The 24,941-nt window shown below is 39.6% G+C and overlaps 3 gene segments (V, D, J or C); 1 reads left to right on the top strand and 2 right to left on the bottom strand.

Annotated features, from left to right (window-relative positions):
* Positions 1-24,941, bottom strand: part of LOC121913208 — an 899,212-nt gene that overhangs the window by 554,151 nt on the left and 320,120 nt on the right.
* Positions 1-24,941, top strand: part of LOC121913212 — a 747,540-nt gene that overhangs the window by 413,082 nt on the left and 309,517 nt on the right.
* Positions 1-24,941, bottom strand: part of LOC121913210 — a 756,822-nt gene that overhangs the window by 425,840 nt on the left and 306,041 nt on the right. The window contains 1 exon segment of the V gene segment in view: positions 6,629-6,642. Coding sequence covers positions 6,629-6,642 — 14 coding nt within the window.

Here is a 24,941-nt window from a genome sequence, read left to right as displayed (position 1 = left end):
AACTAAAGCTGTCAAATAAATGTAGTGGAGTAGAAAGTACAATATTTCCCTCTGAAATGTAGAAAGTAGCATCACATGGAAATACTCAAGTAAAGTACAAATACCTCAAAACTGTACTTGAGTAAATGTACTTAGTTACTTTCTACTACTGACCTTCACAATACCAGTCAGACAGTGCAGATGGAGCATTTTAATACTCCTCACAACTTTACTGGAGCTCAACCTGACCGTCGAGACGGAGTTCACAGCGTCCGCCGGGTTCTGATGGCGTCATGTGACCTTGATAGTGTTTGTAGAAAGTGTTACAGTAAACTGAATGTGGTTGAAACACTGCAGAGCTGCATGTTACAGCCTGTAAAACATAACGCAGCAGTGGATCTAAACCTGTAGGATATCAGAAGCAGATAGCAGCATTTGATGCTTCCTGTTACATTATAAAAAGTAAAATGTAAACAGACTGAGTGAATAAATGATGACATCATGAATCATGTGACTTAAACATCACATCAGATCTGTGAGGAGTGATGATGAGGAGGCTGTAACCTTCCTCCCATCAACACGTGAAACTAACAGAAACGTCATATTTCCAACTTTGACTCTTTTACTGACGTCATCTCGTCGTCTTCTTCTTCTGCAACCGTTTAACGGCACCCGACCGAAGAACAGGACGGAAACAAACGTTCATATCGTGCTGCCGCTGAATGAGACCAAAAAATAAAGATAAAGAATCTTCTCTGAGAATCTGGAGTTAAATATTGACGCCACTAATCATTTCCTTCAGCTGATTTTCTAGTAATTGGGTTAAACTTTGTTCTACATTTGGATGGAAACGTAGCTGCTGCCTGACGCCTCTGATAAACAGTCAGTATGTGTGTATTTTGTTCCCTCTGGGGACCCGTAGTGGGATTATTAGCTGTATTACATTATGTTCAGTAATCTAATCTGGGCTGATAATTTAAACAAGAACATCGAACATAAAGTCTGTAGTTTAGTGGTCAAATAAATCTTTCTCTACTCAGATCTCAAAACCTTTAAACTGCTGTCAAAAAGATATTAGAAAAGGTTTTCAGACGTTTTGACGGCGGCTACAGGTGATATTATACAATAAGTCAAACTGCATATTTCCGTCTCCGCGCCGCCTGCGTGACTCACATCACTGTAACGGAGATAAAAAAGCCGACAGAATCATTTTGTTCCTTCATGTTTCTGTATTAATGATAATTCAGGTACATTTCTGAGTTTGTATCTCAGTAATCACAGTAATCTCAGTCTTTTCAAGCAGTTTTCAGAAGCACGTCTGTGCTGTAATTCTGACGCATCCACTCACCTCCCTGCAAACACACACTTTTACAGCTCTTATACATCATATATTCATGTTTATATTCATGATTTCTGAGCAGTTTTTCCCCGAACAAAGAGCTTTAATGGAACAAAGTTGTAATAAAGATGAATATGAAACAAAAGTGTTGTAATATTATATCTTTATTGTTTATGTCTGACAGCCGTAAACCTCATAAACGGAATAAATGGTTTGTTATTACAAGCAGAATGAGAACTTGTCTTTGGATGCATTTGCTCCAGTTTATCATTAATTTCTTTCTGTGATACTTTTATAGTGTGACACTTCTTAAAAAACAAGTTTTTTTCAGTGTGCAAGTTGCTGCTTTTAGTGATTTTCTGTCATTTATATACTGATGTTGGATGTTAAACATGGTGAATGTATGTAAAAATGTTCCCTGCAAGACAAAGCCGAGGGTTCAGCCCAAGTTTTCAGTGTGTCACATGTTCAAAACTCTCATACTTCAGATGTGATTCAGCTCCAACATGTACGGATGGATTTGAGAAGTTGACATTTGGAGTAAAGAAGGAGAAAAAGAAGTGAAATCCTGCTACTATAGTTTGTTTACGTAGCTGACCAATCAGAGCAGAGTGGGCTCATCAGGAGGCGGGGCCTTAAAGAGACAGGAGCTAAAACGGCCTGTTTCAGACAGAGGCTGAACTGAGGGGCTGCATAAAGGACCAGTAGAAGATAAATAAGGAGTTTTTAACTGTAAATCATGTAAAGATATTCCAGTAGAGCCCCAGAATATAAACATAGAGCTGGAAATGTGCAGAATATTTGTCCTTTAATAATATCTTCAGTTTTTCTCAACATAGAAACACAGGAGTCTGATAAATACATATTAAAGGTTAACGTTGGCCACCAGCTTTAATTATTTTAACCTTGTTTCTAAGAAATCACATCAGCTCGGTATGATGGATGACTCTACTACGATACCCATGAGGCTCGTGCATGATACGTCCTCTGAAGCAACCAAATTGAGCAAATTACTACAATCAAAAACACTACGAATACAGTCTTTCACATCAGCGTTCTTGTCTGTTCTCGTCTTCTTCTCATCATTCACTGTTCCCATTCAGAGTCTACATCCAGCCCAGTACAGTCCAGATGACAGGAAGTGTTCTTGTTACTCTGGGAGTTGATTTGCGTTGGTGACATTTTGAGCCATTTTGACTCAAAGCTCTTACAGTGTTTTTTTTTTCCATGTAAATAACAGCGAGTGAGAAACATCTGCACTTCCATCCTCCATCTCCTCCCAAACAAACAGAAACACTCTAAGCAAACACCGTCTCTCTTTATCCTCACCGCTGCTCACTTTGCTTGATGGACATCATCGTTGTCTTGCTGATGTCATGGCAACAACCATATTTATAGAGACGTGAAAGCACCAAACCACCCTGATAGCACGATGTACAATGTACAGCCTGGCAGACAGTTTTGTGCTTGACTCTGAATACGAGCGCTGGCTTAATGGGAGGATATAATGGAGACATGAGTGCTCCTGGAAAACTGTGGGTCGAGTAGAAAAGAGCTGAAGTCACATGAGAACTGCAGCCTGTTCGGGTTTCAACTACGAACGCAGAGTCTGCTGAAGAACAACAACAACAACACGATCAGACGACTATCTGGAGACATTTTATGTCTTTGCTACCAACTAAAACTGCATGTTTGCTTTATTTCTTCCTTTACAAGCGAATGAAACTCTGACTGAACTCTGGTGTGAATCCACTTGAAACACGACGCACATAAAAGCTTCATTTTACAAGTTCTTTAATTTTATAGGAATTTCCTGCAAATTTTCTTGTTAAGAAGTAAAAAGCTTGAGTGTTATCTTTGATTCTGATTTGAATTTTAAAAGTCCACAACGTTACAAAGACAGCTTTTTATCATTTAAGAAACATTGCAAGAGTCAGACCAAACATTACTCTGGAAGATGCCAAGAAACTCACTCATGCCTTTGTTTTCTCACGCTTAGATTAGTGTAATGCACTTTATACTGGTTTACCAAATCAAACCATTCATCAGCTGTAACTCGTTCAAAATTCAGCAGCAAGAGTTTTAACTAAAACTATGAAAAGGGAACATTTAACACCAGTATTAGCGTCATTGCGCTGGCTACCTGTAACGCTGAGGATAGATTTTAAAATTCTTTTACTTGTTTTTAAAGCCCAAAAAGCTCTCGAGCACCTTCATACCTCTCAGATTGTTTGTCAGAATATGTTTCAAACCGTTAGCTGAGGTCGCTTAATTATCTTTTTTATCTCATGATTTTACCTCCTTTTATCCTCTTAACCTCTTTTTATCACTGTAGTTTTTTATTGTTTATTGTATTTATCTTTTAATATTATAAATGATCTTTTTTGCCTGCTTGTTTGTTTTTACCTCTTTCTGTAAAGCACTTTGCATTTTATGTCATGAAAGGTGCTATATAAATAAAGTGTATTATTATTGTTATTATTATTAATTGCAGGTATTTAATGGTTTACATTTGTAGAGTGGTGCAATTCAGTACAAATTATGAGAAAATAATAGCATAAAGAAGTGTCGTATTTGGGTTCATACATAAATGTTAATATGCAAAATAATTTTAATAAATAAGATTCCTGATTCTTTAACTGACAGAAAATACTTTTTATAGTTTTCAGTGTGTAGTTTTGTGTGTCAAACTCTACATTAGCATATTAGCATATTATTAGCATATTTTTTCTTAAACAGTTTATAATGAGTGAAGGTAATTTCTCATCTACAACCAGATTACGAGACCGTCCTCCCAAGAAAAACAACACAACAGGTCATAATGTCAGTCGGCCAAAAACGAGCTGTAGTTATGTCTGAGTGACAGATGATCTAACAGTCGTAGTAACTGTGAGGAGGAAGAGGATGAAGACTTTAACCCAACAGACTGTCGTCCCCTAACCTTAACCCTGTGGTTATTATTGTAGCCATGACGACGAAGGTGGCCTAACTTTAAGGAAGTAGTAACATTAACTCACACCTGGTTCCTGAATCTAACCAGGTGCTGTTGAGCAACACTGTTGTTCAATCTCTTTTCTCCTGTTTGAAATGATCATTTAAAGTTGATTAGATTTGATTCCTTTATGTTGTTTTGCTGATAATCCACCATGAAGGCAACATGACTTGTTGGGTTGAGGTCGTAACAAACAAACACAGTCCTCCTTCTGTGCACAAATGTATTTGAAAGTTTATCTGAAGCTAATATGAAGCTTCAGCGTCCAAATGAGTCAAATCAAGTAGATATCTTTCAACGTTACAGTCTTTTTAGTGCCAAAGTTCCTCTTTTTGTTACTATACTTCCACCTGCAGCTCAACAGGGAAACACTGTCCGAGGAAACACAAAGAGGGAATTTGATGCTAAAAAGACTGTAAATGTGTCAGATATCCACTTGATATGACTAACTCAGACTGCTGAAGCTGAATATAAGCTTCACACAGACTTTTAAATGACTGTGTGGACACACTGTGGATTTTATCCTCCATCACTTCCATTGAAAGCACATTTGAAGGATCTTTTAATATCCAGTATGAACAGGAGGAATGATTACACCTGACTGCTGGTTTAAGACACTGGAAACACCGTTGAACTCGTCCTTTAAAACAAACTGTTTCTTTTTAAATCTTTCCTCCCACTTGTCTCTTCTTCAGTTGTTTATTTCCTAGTTGTGCATTATGAACAAGTGTTTTCTCTCCCACTTTCCTCTTTTACACAAAAACCTCCCCCCCACTCCCCCTGAGACTGTGTCTCTGCATCTTCTTCTTCTTTTGGTTTGTTTCCCTCCATTTTCTTCCTCTCGCCATTTTTATCGACTCCGCTCGTGTCTGTGCTCGTTACACGTGTCTCGAAGAAGTTTGGATTTCCATAATCCTCTTTGTCGTCGTCTTTACTTCGACTGTTTATATGAGTTCACTGCATCACTTCTCTCTCTGTCTTTCTTTTGTAATTCATCACTCTTTAATCTCTTCACTTGTGTGGAAAACAACATTTAGTGTTTTTTTGTCGGCGCTTTTTCTTCCCACTGAACACTGAAACTAATCAGCTCAGATGAAAACCTTCTATCTCAATAACAGTTTTAAAAATGATCTTCTTCTTGTCGTTACAGATCTGATCACGTCCTCTTCATCGTGGCGTCAGAGTACATCATTTCCCAGAATGCCACAGGTGTGAGCTCTTCCAGGTGATCCCCGGTGACCCCGCCTCCACAACTCCACCACCAACCAGCACGTCTTCTCAGAGGCGCCATGGCAACCGCATCCGTTCAAAGGCAGCTGCTGCGCTGAGGACACCGAAGAGGGAGAGAAAAGAAGAAGAAGAAGAAGAAGAAGAAGAAAAGGATTCTGGGTGTTTTTTAACAGATGTTGAGCCTCGGAGGAGCGTGGGAGTTTGTTTGATTTGGAAAAAAAAGAGGATTTTCTGTTTCCTGGATTCTTTTTGGGTGCTGTGATGCAAAAAAACAACTGAAACAAACCTCGAGCTTCGACACAGTGGATGTAACAACAACAACAACAACAACAACAACAACATTAAAAGATAACTTTTCTACAAGCGTCTCCAAGATGTCGACTCACAGGAGGTGACGTGCGGCTCCATCTGCCATGTAGCCGCAACAACCTGCGGAAACCTCCCAGAAACACTTCCTGTAACAAGCCGAGAGACACACACACACACACACACACACACACACACACACACATCTGAGACGAAACACACGCTCGATAAGCTGAGCGAGGACTTCTAAAGTGCCACCAGGTTATTATCAAGCCCGGCGCTTCCTAGTTTCCTCTTTAATCTTTGCATTCTGAGTAATCATCTTTTTAATTAATGGCGACAGCGGTGTGAAATCTTCCTCACCAGCCTCCCCCCGACCCCTCACCCACCCTCCTTCCCGCCGCCGCCGCCGCCAGAGACACCTGAAACCAATTAGCAACAGCAGATCTAGATGGAGATTAGACGCAGGAGAGATTAGATACAAACACAGAAGAGGTGAAGAAGCGAAAAAGGCGCCAAAAAAGGAGAGCGAAAGAGGAAGGGGTTAAATATCATCCCGTCAGTCATTCTGGGTAGTCGATAGGGAGGGAGGAGCAGAGGGCGGGGCGGCGGCAAGGATATGGCGAGATCAGGGCGGCGGCACACAGCAGAGATAACAACTAGCTGTGAGTCAGCAGGTAGAGTCCACGCTGTAAGAGCCCAGAGTCTTGACTGACAGGCGCTTCAACCGCCCCCCCCCTCACCCACCCACCCATCCCCCTCCTCCAGGCACTCATTGTCATTCCCCGCCACTCTCCTGCAGGCGAGTGAAGGAGGGAGAGAAGAAGAAGAAGAGAAGTTGGACAGTCGCCACCATCAGGGCCAATTAAGAGAATTTGATTATATGCCTTAATCTTGGCAGTCAGGTGGAAAAGCAGACAGGAAGAGAAAGAGGAGGCAGAGCAGGTGCCACCGATACACGCCATTATCTCCCGTTCGTCTGTAATTGAGTTTGTTTCTGCCCCCGTCGTTCGCTTTCTTCATCTCTCAAACAAACCAGATCCGTCTTTTTTTTTTTTTTTTCTGTCGTGCTCCTCGAGAGTAAAACGACAGGAGAATTAGGTGAGGAAAGACCTTTTTTTTCTTTTTTTTTTTCTTGCTGCCTCACATGTTTTAATTTTTCAGTTTCTAGTTTGGTGCTGAAAGCAAACACACTTTCATCAGTGTTTAACTTCCCCTCCATCGAAGCCACAAACACACAGAGACATGTTCTTTCGCCCTTCCTCCCTCTAGATTCGTCCTCTTCCTCCTCCTCCCCCCCCGTGTGGACATGTCCCATCTAGAAGTCTCCCTGCAGCTTCAGAAAATCTCCATATCAAGCATGAGATAAAAGCCAAACTCGTGAGACAGCGAGGGACCGAATCTGGAGAGGACAGAGCCGAGACTGACAGTCCCCCAAAGCTTCACTTCCGCTTTTTTAAAATTCCTCTTCTCCCCGGAGCTTTTTTCCCCCCAGTGCTCCTCCTTGTGGATCGTACACCGCCGTCCGTCCGTCCGTCCGTCCGTCTATCCTGGACTCCGTGGAGATTAAACTGGCTTCCATCATCCGAGGGAATCTTTTGATATCAGCTCCTGGTGTCGTCATCTTCATTCTGTGAGTAACTTTTTTCCTGATTCCTCTCCTTCTTCTGCTGAGTCTTTGGCAGATCGATGCATGTAACACTCACTGTACAATACGAAGCTCCTGCAGCACAGGATGTTCAGTTTTTTGTTGAGATTGACTCGTTTCTGACGTCATGCTGTGGTTTTTTGGGTCTCGGAGCGGCTGCGTTCGTGTTTGGCATCGAGGCTCTGACGATACTAACGTCCCCCTTTCAGGGCAGGTAGACTCGGAGCCTACAGGTGGATGCTGGATGATTGAGAGGGTGCGTTGAATCTATCTGCCTTTAAACCAGCAGCGGTTCTCCTCAGTGTTTCAGGTACTCGGCAGGTCGGTTGTTCCTGCGTCTCGGAGAAGTCGCTGCAGTTCTTCTTCTGTCTCTTCGTGTTAATCCCTGATTGACTCCGTGATGTTGAGATCAGGGCTCTTTGGGGGCCGAACCATCTGTTGCAGGACTCCTTGTTCCAATGATGAACTGAGACTATTAGAGCTGCATCCTGAAACACACATACTGACAAAGCAGCAACAGGGAGGAATAAACGACTGGAAGACTTTAACTAACTATGACAGAAGAAGAACAGGCATAATAATCGTCTTCTCTATATTCAATGTAAACAAGACACAAAAAACACAGAGATGACAACTGGAAATATAAACCTGGCCTCCCAGAATACATATTATTATTGTCAATATCAAAACAGCCTTCGTCTCTCAGGACGGCGTCAGGATGAAATGACTGAGGAGGTTAAATAACAACAACATAAGGCTTCTGTTTCAGGATCAAAGAACACATTTATTAATCAGAGCAGTCACATAAGAACGTAGCACTAGCAGAGCACTAAATAATGTTTGAATTTATGAACGGTTCTCTGTCAAAATAGAAACAGCTGTTTGCAGCTCCCACTTCTCTCTCTACAGTCATGTGTGCTGTTATTATTCATGTACGAATGAAAGAAAAATACATTTGTCTCCAAACTTATTTGTTCTGCTGCTCAGAGCTTTAATAGATGCAGCACTATTTGCAAATAGATATCCAGGAGGACATCCTGGCTGACAGGACACTAATCCTGGCTTAGCATGATGCTAACAGCATATTAATACAATGGGAAATCCCATAGAAAAATGGCAAAGCTAGCAGAGTAAACATTATACTATTTAACTAAACAATTACTAGATGTGCACACAAAACGTCTTTATGAACCCATAATAACTTCAGATGTAACAGGAGCATCAACAAACAAACAACATGACGTGATGAACATAACTACAGTAAGTGCAGCAAGCTAAGCTACGAGCAAGCTAGCTCTGACCTTCAGGAAGGCCTGAGGAGGATGATTATTGGTCCCACCCACTATAAATCAAAATGTGATTGGTTAATTCACCCGTCACTCTCTAAACAAACACACGCGGCCATGGCGGCTATGACCTTCTGTCTCGGTTATGAAGTCTTAACCAATGAGCAGCCAGCTAATCTCTTCTCTGCCTAAAGACAACAACAACACAAAAATCTGATTGGATAACTTTATTTTCATGGTTTCAGGACAGTAACTCTTTCATTTCTAAAGCAAATTTGATGGAAAATGAAAAAAATGAGGCTAAAATTAGAATTAAAAGAGAAGAATTATTCAGTGAAAGAGTTTCTCTGAAGGCCTTCAGGCTTCCCCTCTGTCTTCTTCTTCTGAAGAAAGTTCTGTATGACTCCAGCTGGATGTTTGGGGTTGTTGTCATGCTGAAGAATACATTTGGGATGAATCAGATGGTGTTACATTATGGGAAAGAATCTAAACATCTAAAGTGCCTAAAACTTTTGTACAGGACTGTATGTTGCAGTGAGGAGATGCAATGTGAGTGAAGACTCCAGCTGGGCGGCTGAACTGCAGGCTTTGGTTCAATTTGTTTTTCTGTCTTTATTGTTAATGGCATTGTTATCTTTCAGGTTTCTTTCACTTTCGTGACTTTTGTAAGTTGCCTAAGAGTGTTTTCAAACCTGCATTGTTCAGTTGTTTAGTTCAGTTGTCGGTTTTTCCTCCTTGGTACCATTTGTTTGGCAGTCGTACTCAACCGTACAGAGACCCTTTACAGGAAGTGGTCTTGGCTCGCTCACAAACGGATTCTGGAGCAGTTAATTTGAACGTGATCCAACCTCCATCTGACCGACTACAAGGCTGCAAGTTTGAATCTAAACTTTTGCCTGAACTTCATGTTTCTTTGGTCAGTTCTGAAGTGATTATGACCGCCTTTAGATCAGCGCGGTAACTCACTTCATACATTCAACCGTCCACCTCAACAAGAGGTTTTACATGCCGTCCAAAGGAAACATGAAGGTACTTAAAAGAGAGAACAGTCATTATTATACAAAGGGTGGTTTGTCAAGATGTGTGTCCGGTATGTTCATTGAACTGGGAGCACAAGGTGTTTTCAAACGTGTAGTTTAGTCCGATTTAACGGGACTCTGGTTGGTTTTCCTCCTTGGAACGACTGTTTCTGACAGATCTGAACACAGCAATCATTCTCACACTAAAACAACTGTGGTGGAAAACTGTCCTTCTATGGATAGGCCAGTAATTGTGCAAAGAAAACATTTACATCTATTAGAGATAGTTCCCAAGGGAATACGGGAGGGGAGAATCAGCAATATCATATTTTAATCTTCATGTGTACTGGGAGAAATGTGGAAGAGGTCAAGTACAACTGATACCTGTTAGAGAAGTGTGAGACATCATTGTTTTCTGTAGTTGAGTCATGTCTGCATTATTACCAAAGTGTAAAGATCAAGCGAGGTGGGATTTAGCAATTAAACTCCACGTTAAGAGGGGTTATGAGAGGTATATAATTTAATGTTTTATGATTTTTCATTAGGTTATTTATCCTGGGATCAAGGCCTCGGTTTGCTTTGTATTTCTCTTTATGCAGAGTAAACCTGTTCACATTGAACTCTTCCAGCTTCCAGGGTATTTCTTTGAGTTTTTCTCTTTTAAAGTTTTGAGTTTAATACTAAGTTGTGGGTAGATCTCCCACAACACAACTAACCAGAGACCCTTTAGAGGAAGGGGTCTGCCCGTTTGTGGTGGGAACGTGATCCGACCTCCATATGACCGACCAAAAGGCTGCAAGTTTGAGTTTTAGCCGGAGAATGGCCGACCTGGACTAACAACCAGGTACGTTGTCTTCTAGATATCTGGACAGACAGGAGCCTCTTCAGGAACTTCTTCTTGTGTTTACGTTCTCGCTGCCACCCTCAGAGACATCTGTTTCATTAGGAACATCTGTGCAATCCAATGCAATGGTTCTGCTATAAATTCTGCATTTATGAAGCTTATATATGTCCAGTTCTTGTTGACAGAAAGGTGATAGTTCTACTTTATGTTTATCATTGAGGTCGTAGTGGCTGGTGGTATCGGTGTACTGAAGAGCATTATTTTGAAAAGCCTTCCTGATATTTTGTCGGCTCCATTAACATAAATGAGGTAAATTGAGGAGATGTGTGATTTTGCAGGTCAAAGTTAACACCTACCGTACAGGTGAGACTATTTCTTCAACTATTCTTCTGCAGCTGACAAAGAGACATTTTGAGAATGCTGCACTTTTCTTGATGTAACACAGAGAACATTTTAGCGGCGGCAGATCACGGCACTGTGAGTCCTTCGGGAGATAAAATTCATAGTTTCTAAATCTCGCCATCAGTTCTTTGATTGATTTCCTTTCTCCCAGGCTGTTCTTGGTTTAAGTTCATTTTTATGAAAATCAACCTGCTGAAACTTGCTGCAGAGAGATAATCCATCACAGTGAACAACATTACCTTTATGGTTTTTTTCTTTTTTAGTTTGATTTTCTCTCTCATGACTGGAATACTTTTTGGCAGAAAGCTTTCAAGTCTCGATGTCTTTGACTGTCCTTGAAAGCACCGACAAGCAAAACAAGATTTCGTATTGGCTCGAGCCCAAAACTGCAGTTTCACATGATGAAAACATTATCGTAAGTAAACAATTAAAGATCAATTTTATCTCAGGCAACGTTCACATCGCTTGCAAGCTGGTTTTCAGACTGCACATATGTAGCAGTGAGATGTTGAATAAGTGGAAACCTTCATTTTAAAACATCCATTGTATATTTAAACTATATACTATGTTCATTTTGGTATATTTTGACATTTGGACCCCTTCTCATTAAGATAACATTATGTATTCATCCGCTGTTGAAAATAGTCTCCAGCAAATTCAATGTAACCCACCTGTTTTAGGAAATCACTTTGCCCTTTTTATGAGCACATTTCCAGCACTATGCTTATTTCAAAGTATCATTTCCTGCTTCCTATGTAGTAGTTAGTACAACATACAACTTTAAAGTACAAGTACTAACCTAATAGGGATGTATAGAGGAGCCAGTATTTGTATTTGTATCTGTATTTGTTGAGGCAGCAAAATTATTTGTATTTGTATTTATATTCGAATAAAAGTGGAAAGAGGCTTAAAAATCCTGTTTTTGTTTTTATTACACTTTTAATTTTAGAATATTAAAGTCTTACAATAAGTGTTCATGAATAAACTACCTTATGAAGGAGGTCCCCACACCAGGTCTCGAACTGCAGTCTGCAGACGACTGCGCTGATTACTGAGCTAAAACTTTACTCATCGACTCATTGCAGACAGACCTCTACCTATTTATACACCCATAACACAGAGACAGCACAGCGTGTAACATGTAGTAGAACTTCAAAGGTGATTCGTGCTTTCATTTCTCATTTATTGCCTATTTTTTACAACCTAACTTTGTGGAAAGGAGAAGGTGAACAACAGGTTATGGAGAGTCTCTTGGGACTTACCCCTGATGATTGATATGTTTTTTTTCCCAAAAACAATAAAATATTTGTATAAAACAAATATTTGTTTAAAAACTTACTATTTGTGCTTTGCCAAATAACGTATTTGTATTTGGGCACACCCCTATAACCTATCGATGACGGCTTTGTGGGTCAGAATCTATTCAGCTGAGTTTTATTTACACTGAACACAAAAAAGAAGGAAAAATAAATGTTAATGCAGTGAAGAACTGGCCGGACATGAAAAAAACATCTCTTCTCTTAGTATTTTTCAACACTAGACACACTGTTGTCTTGTTCTTTCTATCATTTGCATGTTCTGCTGTAAAAAAAAATATAGTTTTAGTAGAAGTTAAGTGTTTTAAGATACAAGTTTAATATTAGTTTTAAATAAGACTGACTTAATTGTAACTAACTGCAGTTTCAAAGCCTCTATTGTCTTTTTTAATGTTCGTTTTAAGCCATAATTGCTCTTTTGTCTCTTATTATATTGATTTTTAAGCTTTAGTTGTGCTTCATTTATTGTAGTTTTCATATTGTAGCAGTAGTTTAACTCTGTGTCCTCACAACATGAAGACTGTGGGTTTGAATCCACTGGAAAGGATGGATGTGAATATAGTGAATATAGTGGTGCTGAACTGGTCAATGTGTGGACTGGTAGGGGAACCAGTGTGTTATGCTGGTCATATATCATGTGAGTAGTACTATACATGCTCTACCAGACTTCTTCCACCCCTCCTCTCCTCCAGCTTTTCTCAGCACCTCCTCTCTCTCTTTTTCCTCCCTCCTAATTCCTTCCTGCATCCCTCTTCCTCCTCTTCCTCCTCCTCCTCCTCTTCCTCTCTCAGCGCGTGTCGGAGCGCGTCGTGGTGGGCGTGCGGTCAGGCGTCGTGCTCCCTGCATTCAATCTTTCATTTTTTTTTTTTTTTTAATCTCTGATAATAGTACAAGCCTCGGAAGTAATGTTCCTGCGTAGGAAGAGAGAATCAATAAAGCTTTATTCAGCCTGAATGTGTGTGTGTGTGTGTGTGCATGCATATGAGCAAATATTCCTGCGAGTGTGTGTGTGTGTCTGTGATTTGAATTTTGATTTGAAGTAATCGGGGCGAGCTGCGTGTACAGATGAGCTCCTGCAGGATTTGATTGGTTGATTATGGATCTTGTGTTTCCTAACAGTCTGTTTACAGAAGCACGGAGCGTTTTAGGAAATATATCTGATTTAATGGCTCTTTATGGACATTTAGCCTTTTGTTGCTTTAATTAGGAGTCAGGATAGTAAACTTGGCAGCAGTGTTGGATTTTGAAAGGTTGTGATTTTGTGTGTTTTCTGCATTTTTAGCACCAAATTCAAGATAATAAAAGACGAGAAACTTTTTAGTTGATCTCAGGAAGGTCTTAACATGTCAAGAACAGTATAGTTCTGCAGAGACGTCAAATCAACTAACTTTATGTGAACAAAGCTCTCGAGCACCGTCGTCATTCCTGTGGAAGTGAAGACGTTTCCAGTGAAAGCAGAGATGTTTGCATTAATGATGGCGGTCAGATGAAGGTCGTCTGTGTCAATGTGGAAGTTCTTTAGTCTTAAAACACGAGTGTGAAAAGCTAACATGAACGTAGCTTCTGTCCGACCTCCACAGTCAAAGTGTTTGTGTGGAGTCGCTCATGAAACCAGCAGGAATGACTGTCAGTCATCAAACTCCTGATTTCTGTCACTGTAATCAGAAGAAAACGCATCATTTCATCTCAAACACATGAACACTAGCAGCGAGATAACAGAGATCAGCGGGGTGGAGGCTCAGATAGATATAACTGCTTCTACATGGTCTCCCGGCCAGATTTCTTGGCAAAAGTGCTTAAAAAGTGAGATCTTACACATTACAGTATATTAAAGTGTTAAATCCTGATTTTTCTGCAGTAACGGATACAACTCAAATTCATCTGCAGTCAAGAGGACGAGACAAGATTACATAATTATGAGGAACTTAACTGTTGATGCTCATCGATAGAAGCGTCTCACAGACATCGTGGTTCCGTTCAGCTTCGCTCTTCTTTATTTTTTTGTACTTTGAGAGTGAAACGAACAGTTAGCGGCAGCAGGACGTGAATGATTTGTTTAAAGTAGAGGAAGCAACTGCAAAACATTTGTTTTTGTCAGCTGTCACAACTTTTCCAAAGTGTAAAAACGTTTTTGCGACTTTTTTTGAAATTTCAATTTTGTAAGTAAAGTAATATATCATCAGTCTAAATAGATTTTTGTTGATTTTCTTGTATTAGGAGGATTTTATGGTTTCACTATGAATCAAATGTTTTGTTGTTGAGCCTATGAGAAAAAAACAAGGTTGAATGTTTGTGAAAAAAAATGCATTATTGTCTACATGTAGAGAACTACTCTTATGCAAAACGATGGTAACTCATCCTGATAAAAACAATATATGTCATGCTGGGTGACACATATATCGACTATAACACAAACCTATAAATGAAGGAAATGAAAAATGAGATCAGAGATTCATTTCCTGCTGTCGACACGACCTGATCTCACAATCTGAGTACAGTAAATAACACGACTTTACACTTTCAGACTGTGTGCAGCACATACATGCATGCAGGTGATTTAACACCATATTTTTAATATTTTTAACCTTTTTACGTCTCATTTAATGCTGTTGGTTAGATTTAGGCACAAAAAACACTTGGCTGGAGAAAGATCATGGTTTTGGTTAAAACTGTAAAATGCGGTTAAAGATGTCCGGTTGGTGGTCTTGAAAATCGATTTCTTGCTGCTTTTGCAACTTTTTGCCAACTAATTATCAATTAATTATCAATTAATCATCAGTTATCATTCCTTATAAGCTAAAAATAACCTCATGAAATAAAAGAAAGTCGCATTATATTGACGTCACGTCCCTGAGAAGCATTAGTGCATCATCTGCATACAAAACCGTGTTATTTGCGTGTTATTTGATCGGAGACTGCGGGCTGGTCGACAGCTCACCTGAACTCACCTGGTGGCTCTCGTCCACTCGTCAAGACTTTTAAGCAGCTGAAGCTCCACTGAAGTATATTTAAACCACATCTGGGTGAAACGGGGACATTCCCATAAGGCTTATGAAGCCATATCCCCTCAGTCATTAAACGCTCCATCACAGAACGCCTCCGCCTTTCAACTGGGCCACATCTATCCCGACTCTATTAGACGCCACAATCAGCTGCGGCTCCTAAAGAGCTTCTGTCTGGGGACACTATTACCTGCAGTAAGTAACGGCGGAGGAAGATAACGATTATGGAGCCTCCATCATTTTTTCCCTCCACCGCTCTTCCTGCACAAACCACAGGTGGGGGAGAGCCGAGTGGATGGAGGGTTTAGAGGAGTCAAACCTCTTCCGTCACTGTCTGGGCCGCACGCCGCATCGTGTCGATAATTGAGGGAGCCGTATTGATATCCTGCTCGGCCACGATAAAGGAAAATCACCCCTATTTACTGTTAATGGCTCCGAGCGGAGATGGCTTCTTTTTTTTTTTGATGCTGCGCAGAAAGCAGAGCAGCTTCAGGGCAGCAGGGAGAAACAGCACAAACACCTTCTACTGGATAAAAATGAGGATTTAATTCCTCAGTAAAGGCTCGTGTTAGAGGGAGAGCTCTTTACACAAGTGGTTTTATTTTTCTCATTATTCTCTCTGCTGTAACAATAAACGAGATAAACTAGACGAGACGAATCAAAGCGCTACTTAGAGGCTGTTGTCCTGCAGAAAAGCTCTCGTTGCATCACTGCTGCTTCCTGCTTCTCCTCTTCTGTTATTCAGAGCTGCTGCAGATCATAACAGGGATCAAATGTCTGGTTAGACTCACATTTCCTGATTTAAATCAAGAAACTTCTCCAACTTTAGACTATATTTTATTTAGACAACGTTTGGAATATTTTGTTAAATAGGAAAAATGTGTTAAAACGTAAATTAAGGTATGAAAAAAAGGGTTTTTTTTTTTCGGTATTACAGCTGAAACTCAATGACTGTATTGACACAAGTATAAAAACTGTTAACAGTGAGAGGAAGTCTTTAAATCTACAGGGTTTATCCTCTGGGGATCAAGACATTTAATTGGATTCTGATCATTCTGATTTATCATGTGTGTAATTAGAAGTTTTGGCAGGATGTTTACTTCTGTTAGATCACCGCTAGAGTTAATGATTGTGTCCACATACTGATCACTGAACGCATAAACAAAGGATTCAAATAAGAATCGACAGAGAAATTAAGTCTTTATCTCGTAGTCTAAACCTGCAAACTCATCACATGACTGGATCGGCGCCTCCGTCCTGCAGTCACATCTCTTGTTCTCAGTGTTATAAAAATTAGTATTATACTGTGATGTCTTAAAATCATACTGTGTGCGTGTTTTTACATGTCATGATGAATGTTCCTGTTTTGCTCTGCAACGTTGCAGAAATGGCAAACTCAGCAGCTAAGGCTAACAACGGGAGGTCAGTACTATACACGTTAGAGGAAGTCAGAAAAGAATAAAGGTCAGAGACAGGTCAGGAGGGAGTCATCTTGATTTAAGGATCTTCAGCTGGCCACCAATTAGAGAACTGAGAAAATGTCATGACGTTATCTGTGGAACATGTCTGTAAACAACAGGAGAAAGCTGAAACGCCCGTTTGTAAGGTATATAAACCAACTGTGAATGCTCCATGAAGAGCCTTTTTCTTTGTAACGTCATCCTGTGTGTTGCACTGTGAAACGCTCCTTCTTGTACGAGAAAAAAAATTCAACTTAAACTTTGATACTTCGGATCCAGTCTCCGTTATTTAAAGGTCATTGAGAAGAAATTCTTTTGACACTCAGGTTTAAGACGGCAGCTGAAGGCAAACATCTGCCGTCTTGTTGAATGTGTGTCGTTTTAGTTACAACTTATTGACTGTTGACCTTTGACTTATGACTCATTGACTCATAGTCGGTGTGATCAGCTGGCTGCACCAGCACATCACTAAGTTTCAGTTTAAAGTCCTTTGTCTTAGTTCTTAATAAAAACTCTTTAGTTTCAAACTAGCGATTTATTAAATCAGGATAAACTAAAACTTAAGAAATGTTCTATCTAGTAAAAGTAATCAGAAATCTTTACCACCATCCAATAAGACGAAACCAACTATGTAAACAAGAAGTCACTGTTAGCATCACGAGCTGCGACATAAAATAACAGTTTTAGAAGCCAAAGTTAACGTCGATGTGACTGTTTCACTGTTTTATTCACTTCGTTGCAATCTGTAACCTCACCACTAGATGTCACTAAATCCTGCTCACTGCACTTTCAACAACTTTTTTCCCAAAAATCCCCCTAGCAACCGATCTGGAGACTCATCGGACAGATGTTAACTCTTCTCCCTGAAAGGAGTCACCAGTATTTCTCAGTGAACGAGCGCTGACATGTCTTTCTGGACTGACAGCAGCAGCAGCACGTTCAGTCGACCAATCATCATCCAGATAGAGACGTGAATGTGCGTCCCTAACGACCAATCACTGATCAGCATTATTTGACCGGGGGAACTCCTTCTTCAAAGGATATGCAAATATGCAAATTAGCGTGTTGCGTAATCTAGCGACTTTCCACTCTACATCTCTACATGACATCTAATAAGTTTTATTTTAGTGATGTATAAATTTAACATAACTAGGAACATTTTTAACGTAGGTAACAAATGCTAACGTGGCTGCAGCTGTCGTCATGTGGACCAAAGTGTTGGATGTCTGTTAATTCTTCTTAAAGGTGATTTTCTGTATTTTTCTTACTGTCAAACCTTCCCGTCGTCTGTCCGGCGTTGGTGGTTTATTCTGACGCTGGTTGTTACTGGAATGACGTTAAAACAACGCTGCTGGTTTGATGCTTTTAAAAAAAAGGTCAGACAGGAGAAGAAAGAGACAGAGTTTGATGTGGATCTTGATTTATCTTTCACCGTGAAAAACGTAATGTCTCAGTTATGGCGAGTTGTGTTGGGGTTTGAATAATTCATAGAGATTCATAAAACCCTGAAGGGGCTGTAATGTTTGTTGACTCCTGTTGGAAGCAGATGTGTGTTGACTGATCGGTTCAGTGGAGCTGAAACGCTGGAAACTGCGGGACGACGCTGTGAATTGTTTTGTGCTCGGTGATGAATTGTGGTGTTTCACAGGCTGAACGTTTGCATAAATGTGCTGTGCAGAGAATTTCTGATTGTTCTCTAAGTTATTGTCGTGGTGTGTTGTGATTTTCATTCATCTCCATACAGATAAAAACACTGTTTCATGTTGTTATTGGATTTTATTCTGTCTGGAGTCAACCTGGAAACAACTTTACTTATTAGTTAAGCTACTGAAGCAGTGTGTGTTAACCAGCGGTTGTCTTATGTAAATAATACAATATAAATGTTGTATTAAGTGTGTAATGTTTCTACACCGTTACTTCATTCATCTGTTCTGCTGTGTGTCCTGGAACCAACACTAACTCCAGTCAGTTTCAAATATCCACCAGTATCCACCAGTAGTCAGCAGCCCATATTAGTCATTGATTGTCGTCAGTGACCATCAGCAGTCATGGTGGATTACTGAACGGGTCTCCTGGGCTAAGACCCCTGGGGCCCGAGGGCTCAGGGGGGCCACAACATCCAGAGCTTCAGTTTGAAGTGTCTGTTATCAACATTTCAAGTTGGAAAGCCACGAGGCTCAGTCTTTTTGCTTTTTGAGTCAGATTTAATATCTATATTTTATTATATCTTTGTTATTTTTTTCCTCATTGCAGTAAAACTACTAGAGCTGCAAGTATTAGTCAATTAATTGATTAGTTGCCGTCTATTAAATGAATCACTACTGGGAGCCTTCAAACACCTCAGAGTCCAACCTGCAGCTTATAAACACTGAAACTTCACTAGTATGTGTTCAGTTGAGTGTGTGAGTGGAAGAAGGTTCATCGATCAAATCAGATGAAAATAATTCTTTAACGTTGTTGCACAGTTTTAAAAAAATGATCAAAATGGATGCAGCACAACCAGAGATGTTGTGTTTTTATACATGGTAATTTATGCTAGTAGCGTATTACTGGTGTCACATATGATGTAGTAACTCAAGGTCCACTTGCTTGCTTTTGACAGAACTTTCAACCACATCTCACGGTCTTTGCTTCTTCATCATTTCATCATCATTGCTTGTCATCAAGTGATCCAAGTTTACCATCTAAATACGAAGAACTTTGATCTAGAGCTGCAATGATTAGTCGATTAATCGATTAGTTGCCAACTATTTTGATAATCGATTAATTGTTTGGAGTCATTTTTTAAGAAAAAGAGCCTAAATTCTTTGATTCCAGCTTCTTAAATGTGAATATTTTCTGGTTTCTTTAGTTCTTTATGACAGTAAACTGAATATCTTTGTGAGACATTTGAGGACGTCGTGTTGGACTTTGGGAAACAATTATCAACATTTTTCACCATTTTCTGACATTTTATAGACCAAACACGTATCGATTGATTGATTAATCAATATGAAAGTAATTGGTAGTTGCAGCCCTAAAACCTACAAAATATATGTGAGTGCAGGACGGCTCAAATATAACCTGCATTACAGGTTTGCATTGATGGTTTTCTATAATATTTTATATAGTAAACTATTAGTATTGAATAGATGAATATCTGGATGAATCAGATTTATCAGAAAAAGTAGGAAAAGATTTGACTTCTTTTCATCTCCAGCGAGAACCACAAAGTTCAGGATCTGTTTTCAACCATCTTTAGTGGTCAAATTAACCTGCAAAATACTGCAGAAATGATGTAAAATAACCATGAGTGGCGCGCGGAGGAAGGAGTGCTCTGATTGGTAGCATGTCTGTGTCCATTGTCTCATAATCCATTCATGTCCCCCAGAGATCACTAATAGTCGTTAGGCTGGTAGCTAATAGCTAATAGTATCCCCTCGTCTCTAATTGTTCCTAGCAGCCACCAGTCGTCCTCACCAGCAACAACCAGGAGTTTCTATGATTAATTAAGTCTCCTCGTTAGCTTCCCAGTAGTAGTTGCTCACTGATTGTATGTCTGCTCTGTACAGAGTGGATGTATAGGCTGTTTGAACTGAGCTCCATAAATTAAATGATAAAATTAATTCCATATATTGTTCATCTCAGCAGCAGCAGCAGCAGCAGCGTTAACAAACAGCCCTGCCGGCTGCTGGAAGGCGTTTGGCTCTATGATGGATTTGTTTTCAGTCGTCTCCTCCGTATGAAGTCATACCGCCATCACTGCTCCATGATAGAGACATCTATCAAAGCGTGTGTGTGTGTGTCTGCTGGCCAACATTAGTGCATGAGCGTTATTGTACCTGTAGATGTATAAATCTGTCCGTGTGGATTTCAGCGGCGTTCTGCCCACATTACTAAATATGGCCGACCTGACCTTTCCATGAAACGCACTGAATCCTCCTGGAAGCGCTGATCTCTTATTGATCTGCCTCCTGAGTGCACTTCAGGTATGAAGGGGAGATGGAGATGAAGAGCCTTCAGAATATAGAGTGTAAAATAAAGCAGATGCAGCTCAATATATGGAAAGTTGTCCAGATTACAGTGTTGATCAGGTAGAAAAAAGTCAGTCTGACCCGAGTCTGAACCACTGCAGCATCTAACGAGTTCAGAGCTGTTAAAGAGATTGAACAATGAAAGTCTGATAGTTATTCTAAAGGAACAGTCTGACATTTTGTGAAGGAGAAAACTGAGAGTTGAGCTGAAGACAGTTTTGACTTTATTTGTTGATTTCATGTTGAAGATTCAAGTCTGAGAAATTTAACAAAGAAAAGACTCAACAAAGACTGAAGTTTCACGATGCTTCTGAATCTGCAGTCATTTCAAGGAAGGAGGTTGAGGTGTTAAAGATGCCAGGAGAGACAGTAGTGCTGGACCGACTGGTCAACTGACTAAAAATTGACAATTTTAGTCATCAATGAGTTCTCAGATCATCAAGTATGAAAGAAGGATGACAAATGTTTGTTGGGATACAGTTTGTCCACAGTGAGGTTTGGTAGCTTTTCTGTATCTTATGTTACTTTATTCTGAATCATTTTAGGATTTTTTCTTTTGAAATTAAGCAACAGAAAGCAAAAGAAAAATTACAAAGTTTTTAACAACTTTATTTCAAAACAGTGTCATAAGTCATCTGTTAAAGTTTGAAGCCGATACCATTAACGCCCTCAGAGGAGATAGCGTTTGTTCAGGGGCCAAAATTGGGGCAAAGTCTTATTTTGAAAGGCTAATTGAGGACTTCCTGTTGAATTTAGGTCAGGGGTGTCAGCATATGATTCGTAGGTCTTGATGAGATGAATAATTGAGTTTTGGTTTGATCTCTCTACGACATTTCTACGGGCCGTGGTGGCCATTTTAGTGACATAGGTGGCGCTAGAGAGCACATTTTGGCACTTTTGGGGTTAATTTTTACATTTTATCAAATATTTCACCAGACCTGATGTGTGTGCCAAATTTGGTGAGTTTTTGAGCATGTTTAGGGGGTCAAATTAAGGGTTTAAGTGGTGTAATAATAAAGAAAGAAACAAACACATGAAAAACAATAGCCCTCAGGCAAGGACTGCTGTTGAACAGTAGTCCTTTGCCTTTTGGGCTCGGTCCCTTATAATTATAAGGCAGATTTATTTATACAGCACCCAAAGTGCTTCACAGAAATACAGAAAAACAACAACAGGATGATCAGAATGCACAGAAAACAGCTGGAAACCATAAAAACATTAAAACAATGGAAACATAAGAATGTAAGCAGAGAATAATAAAAAGATAAATTAGTTAAAAGCAACTGTGAAAACAAAGGTCTTAAAAATGCTCGGCTCTGTTTCTAGTCTCTGGGCTTCTGGCATTTTGTGTCAAAGTTTGGCAGCAAAGTAACTAAAAGAAGCAAGTTCTAGTTTTAATCCTGGAAACCACAAATAATCCTGAAGCAGCAGACCGGAGCAGTCTGGAGGTTCGTAGAGGTTCAGGTTATGATTTATGGACAATAATAATATATTGAAGTCAATTCTTTCATAAACTGGTAGCCAATGAAGTGATCTAAGAACTGGAGATATGTGCTTTCTGGTTCTTGTTGTGTTAATAATGAAATAAATAATGAATAATAAACATCCCTGGTGGATAAGTGTCCACATCTATCAGAGTTCATGTTTCTTGAGCTCCTACGCTACAAAATCATGCATATTAAATTATATTCATATATTTATATTTATTACCAAAATGAACAAATAGCAGCTCAAAGTCTCCACTGAGAAAGTTTCAAGACGGATTTTCTTTCTTCCAAAAAGTCTTTGATTTCAGTTTATATCTGGTTGTCATGGAAACTTGAAATTTACTTAAAATATGATGACTGTATTTAACCCTTTCATGCATGAATTATGAACCTCAGTCAGGAAGTGTTTTTATTCCTCTTTAGGCATGAAAAAAAATATTTGAACTTCATTTTTTTTAAACACGCATTTTTCAAGGAGTTTGTCCAACTTAGTGGTCAGATGATTAATCATCATTTTCTCCCAACATAAAATCAATACTTGGAAATTTTAACAATTGTATTACTCCTTAGTTGTTACTTGATGTTATGAAATTTTATTTACCTGCAAGGCTCTATTGCTATAGAAGGATTGGCAAGATATTCCTGAACTGTTGAGCAGCCATCTTGGTTTTGAGAAATTTGTGTTGCACTTACAACGGCTGGCCAATGGATGGCAGCGTCTGGGACGACACACTAGAGTCCACTGTGTTGGCTGATGTGCAACTACACCATTAAAACCCCATGCATATAGAAGAAAACGGCTTTTAATAGCTGTCCGCTGTAGTGACCACTATGCATGAAAGGGTTAATAAAGATATATTAAAAGAGTATCGGACTTATTTAGATTGCACTCCCAAAACATTGTTGGGTTCCTGATGGATGTTTTTTTTTTTTTTTTACAAGAAAAAGATCAAAATCGATGCAGCAGAACCAGAGAAATCATCTTTTTTATTCCACATTGTTATCAGATTCATACATCTGTCTCTGAGACACAAAACGCTTCATTCTTCTTTTACACTTTTTTTACTTTCCATGCAGACAAACACTGTAAATCTGCATTAAAAACTTTGCTCTTTAGTGTTTTGGTCTCAGTATTAGAACTAAAACTGATCAAAATAAAATAAAACGAGTGGAACGACCCTTTAATGGCTCTATAAGTGGGACAGAAACTCTTTAACAGTTAGTAGAACTTCTCAGATAATTGCCTGAGAAAAATCGATGCTCATTTGCAGTGAAGAACGTGTTGTGATTATTCAGATGCAGCAGAGTCTCTGCAGGCTGCAGGTCCAGGGTTACAGTTATGTTGCCCACAGCAACCAAAAAAAAAAAAAAAAAAATCAATCACCGCTCCTGCTGATGTTTCAAATCTGCAGCCAACAGTTTTACCAGGAGCAGACGCCAAACGAGGAGCAGTCACATGACACGGGTCAGTTATTGGTGGAGGATTGTAGGTATTATGCTGCGCTCTATACACACACACACACACACACACACATACACTAACAACTGATACATGGTTATTGTTTTTCAATAATAAACAATCATTTCGTCTATAAAATGTCAAAAATAATAACAGAAGCAAGAACAAAATGACAAACATTCAAATTCTTCAAGTTTTGTGCAAGAAATGAATCATCTGGTTGGTCGAAGAGATTTAATGACATCAAACAACTAATTTATTAATATATAATATTTATATTATGATATATCTATAATTTGCACTGATCATTACAAATGAAGACATGTTTCAGTCCAGTCATCTTTAAATGTTTTATTATCAGCTTTTCTTTTTTACATCAGATAGTTTTAATAATATCGAGTAATAATAATAATAATAATAGTGAGTGTTCAACCGGAGCTCCAACATCCAATCACAGCCGTGTTCCCGTGGCGACTAGCAGGTGGCTGAGTGATGACGGGTGAGGTCAGGTGACGTGGTGGTCTGCAGTGAACTTTATTAAATTCATTACCTGATTAAATGGACTCAGTTGTGTGTTTCAAACTCTGCACCCCCACTTATTGTTATGAACTTGAAGTTTCTAAGCCCTGAGATAATCCTGATGACATCATCACGGCGCCATCAGAGCCACGGACGACATCATACACCTGATTTCACAGGCTGAGTAGAGCTTTAATGTGAATAAATCAATTTTAATGTGTGAAATCGGTGGAGTGGTCCTTTAAGACTCACACACACACACACACACACACACACACACACACACACACACACACTCTGTACACCTGCCAATTCACTAACAATGGCAAACACACACACACACACTCAGTGAGCTGCTTAGTCAACGTTGTTCAGTGAAGCGTCGCAACACTGCCGACTGCTTTACTGCAGCACATGCAGTTAACAACTGAAGCAGCTCTGCAGCACACACACACACACACACACACACACACACACACACACACGCTTTAAGTATTTGCTTTACATGAATAATAATGAATATTATTGTTAATATTGCAGCTGCTCAACATGTCCTCGGGACCTTTTTGCAGAAACAAACAGCATCACACACATTTGGAAACGTCGCTGTGTAGCTGTGGATTCCTGTTAATGCAGACTG

The sequence above is a fragment of the Thunnus maccoyii genome, chromosome 15 (genome assembly GCF_910596095.1).
Source record: "Thunnus maccoyii chromosome 15, fThuMac1.1, whole genome shotgun sequence".
NCBI classification, from domain to species: domain Eukaryota; kingdom Metazoa; phylum Chordata; class Actinopteri; order Scombriformes; family Scombridae; genus Thunnus; species Thunnus maccoyii.
Note: the sequence above shows the minus strand (reverse complement) of the source record. Positions and strands in the feature narration are given on the sequence as shown.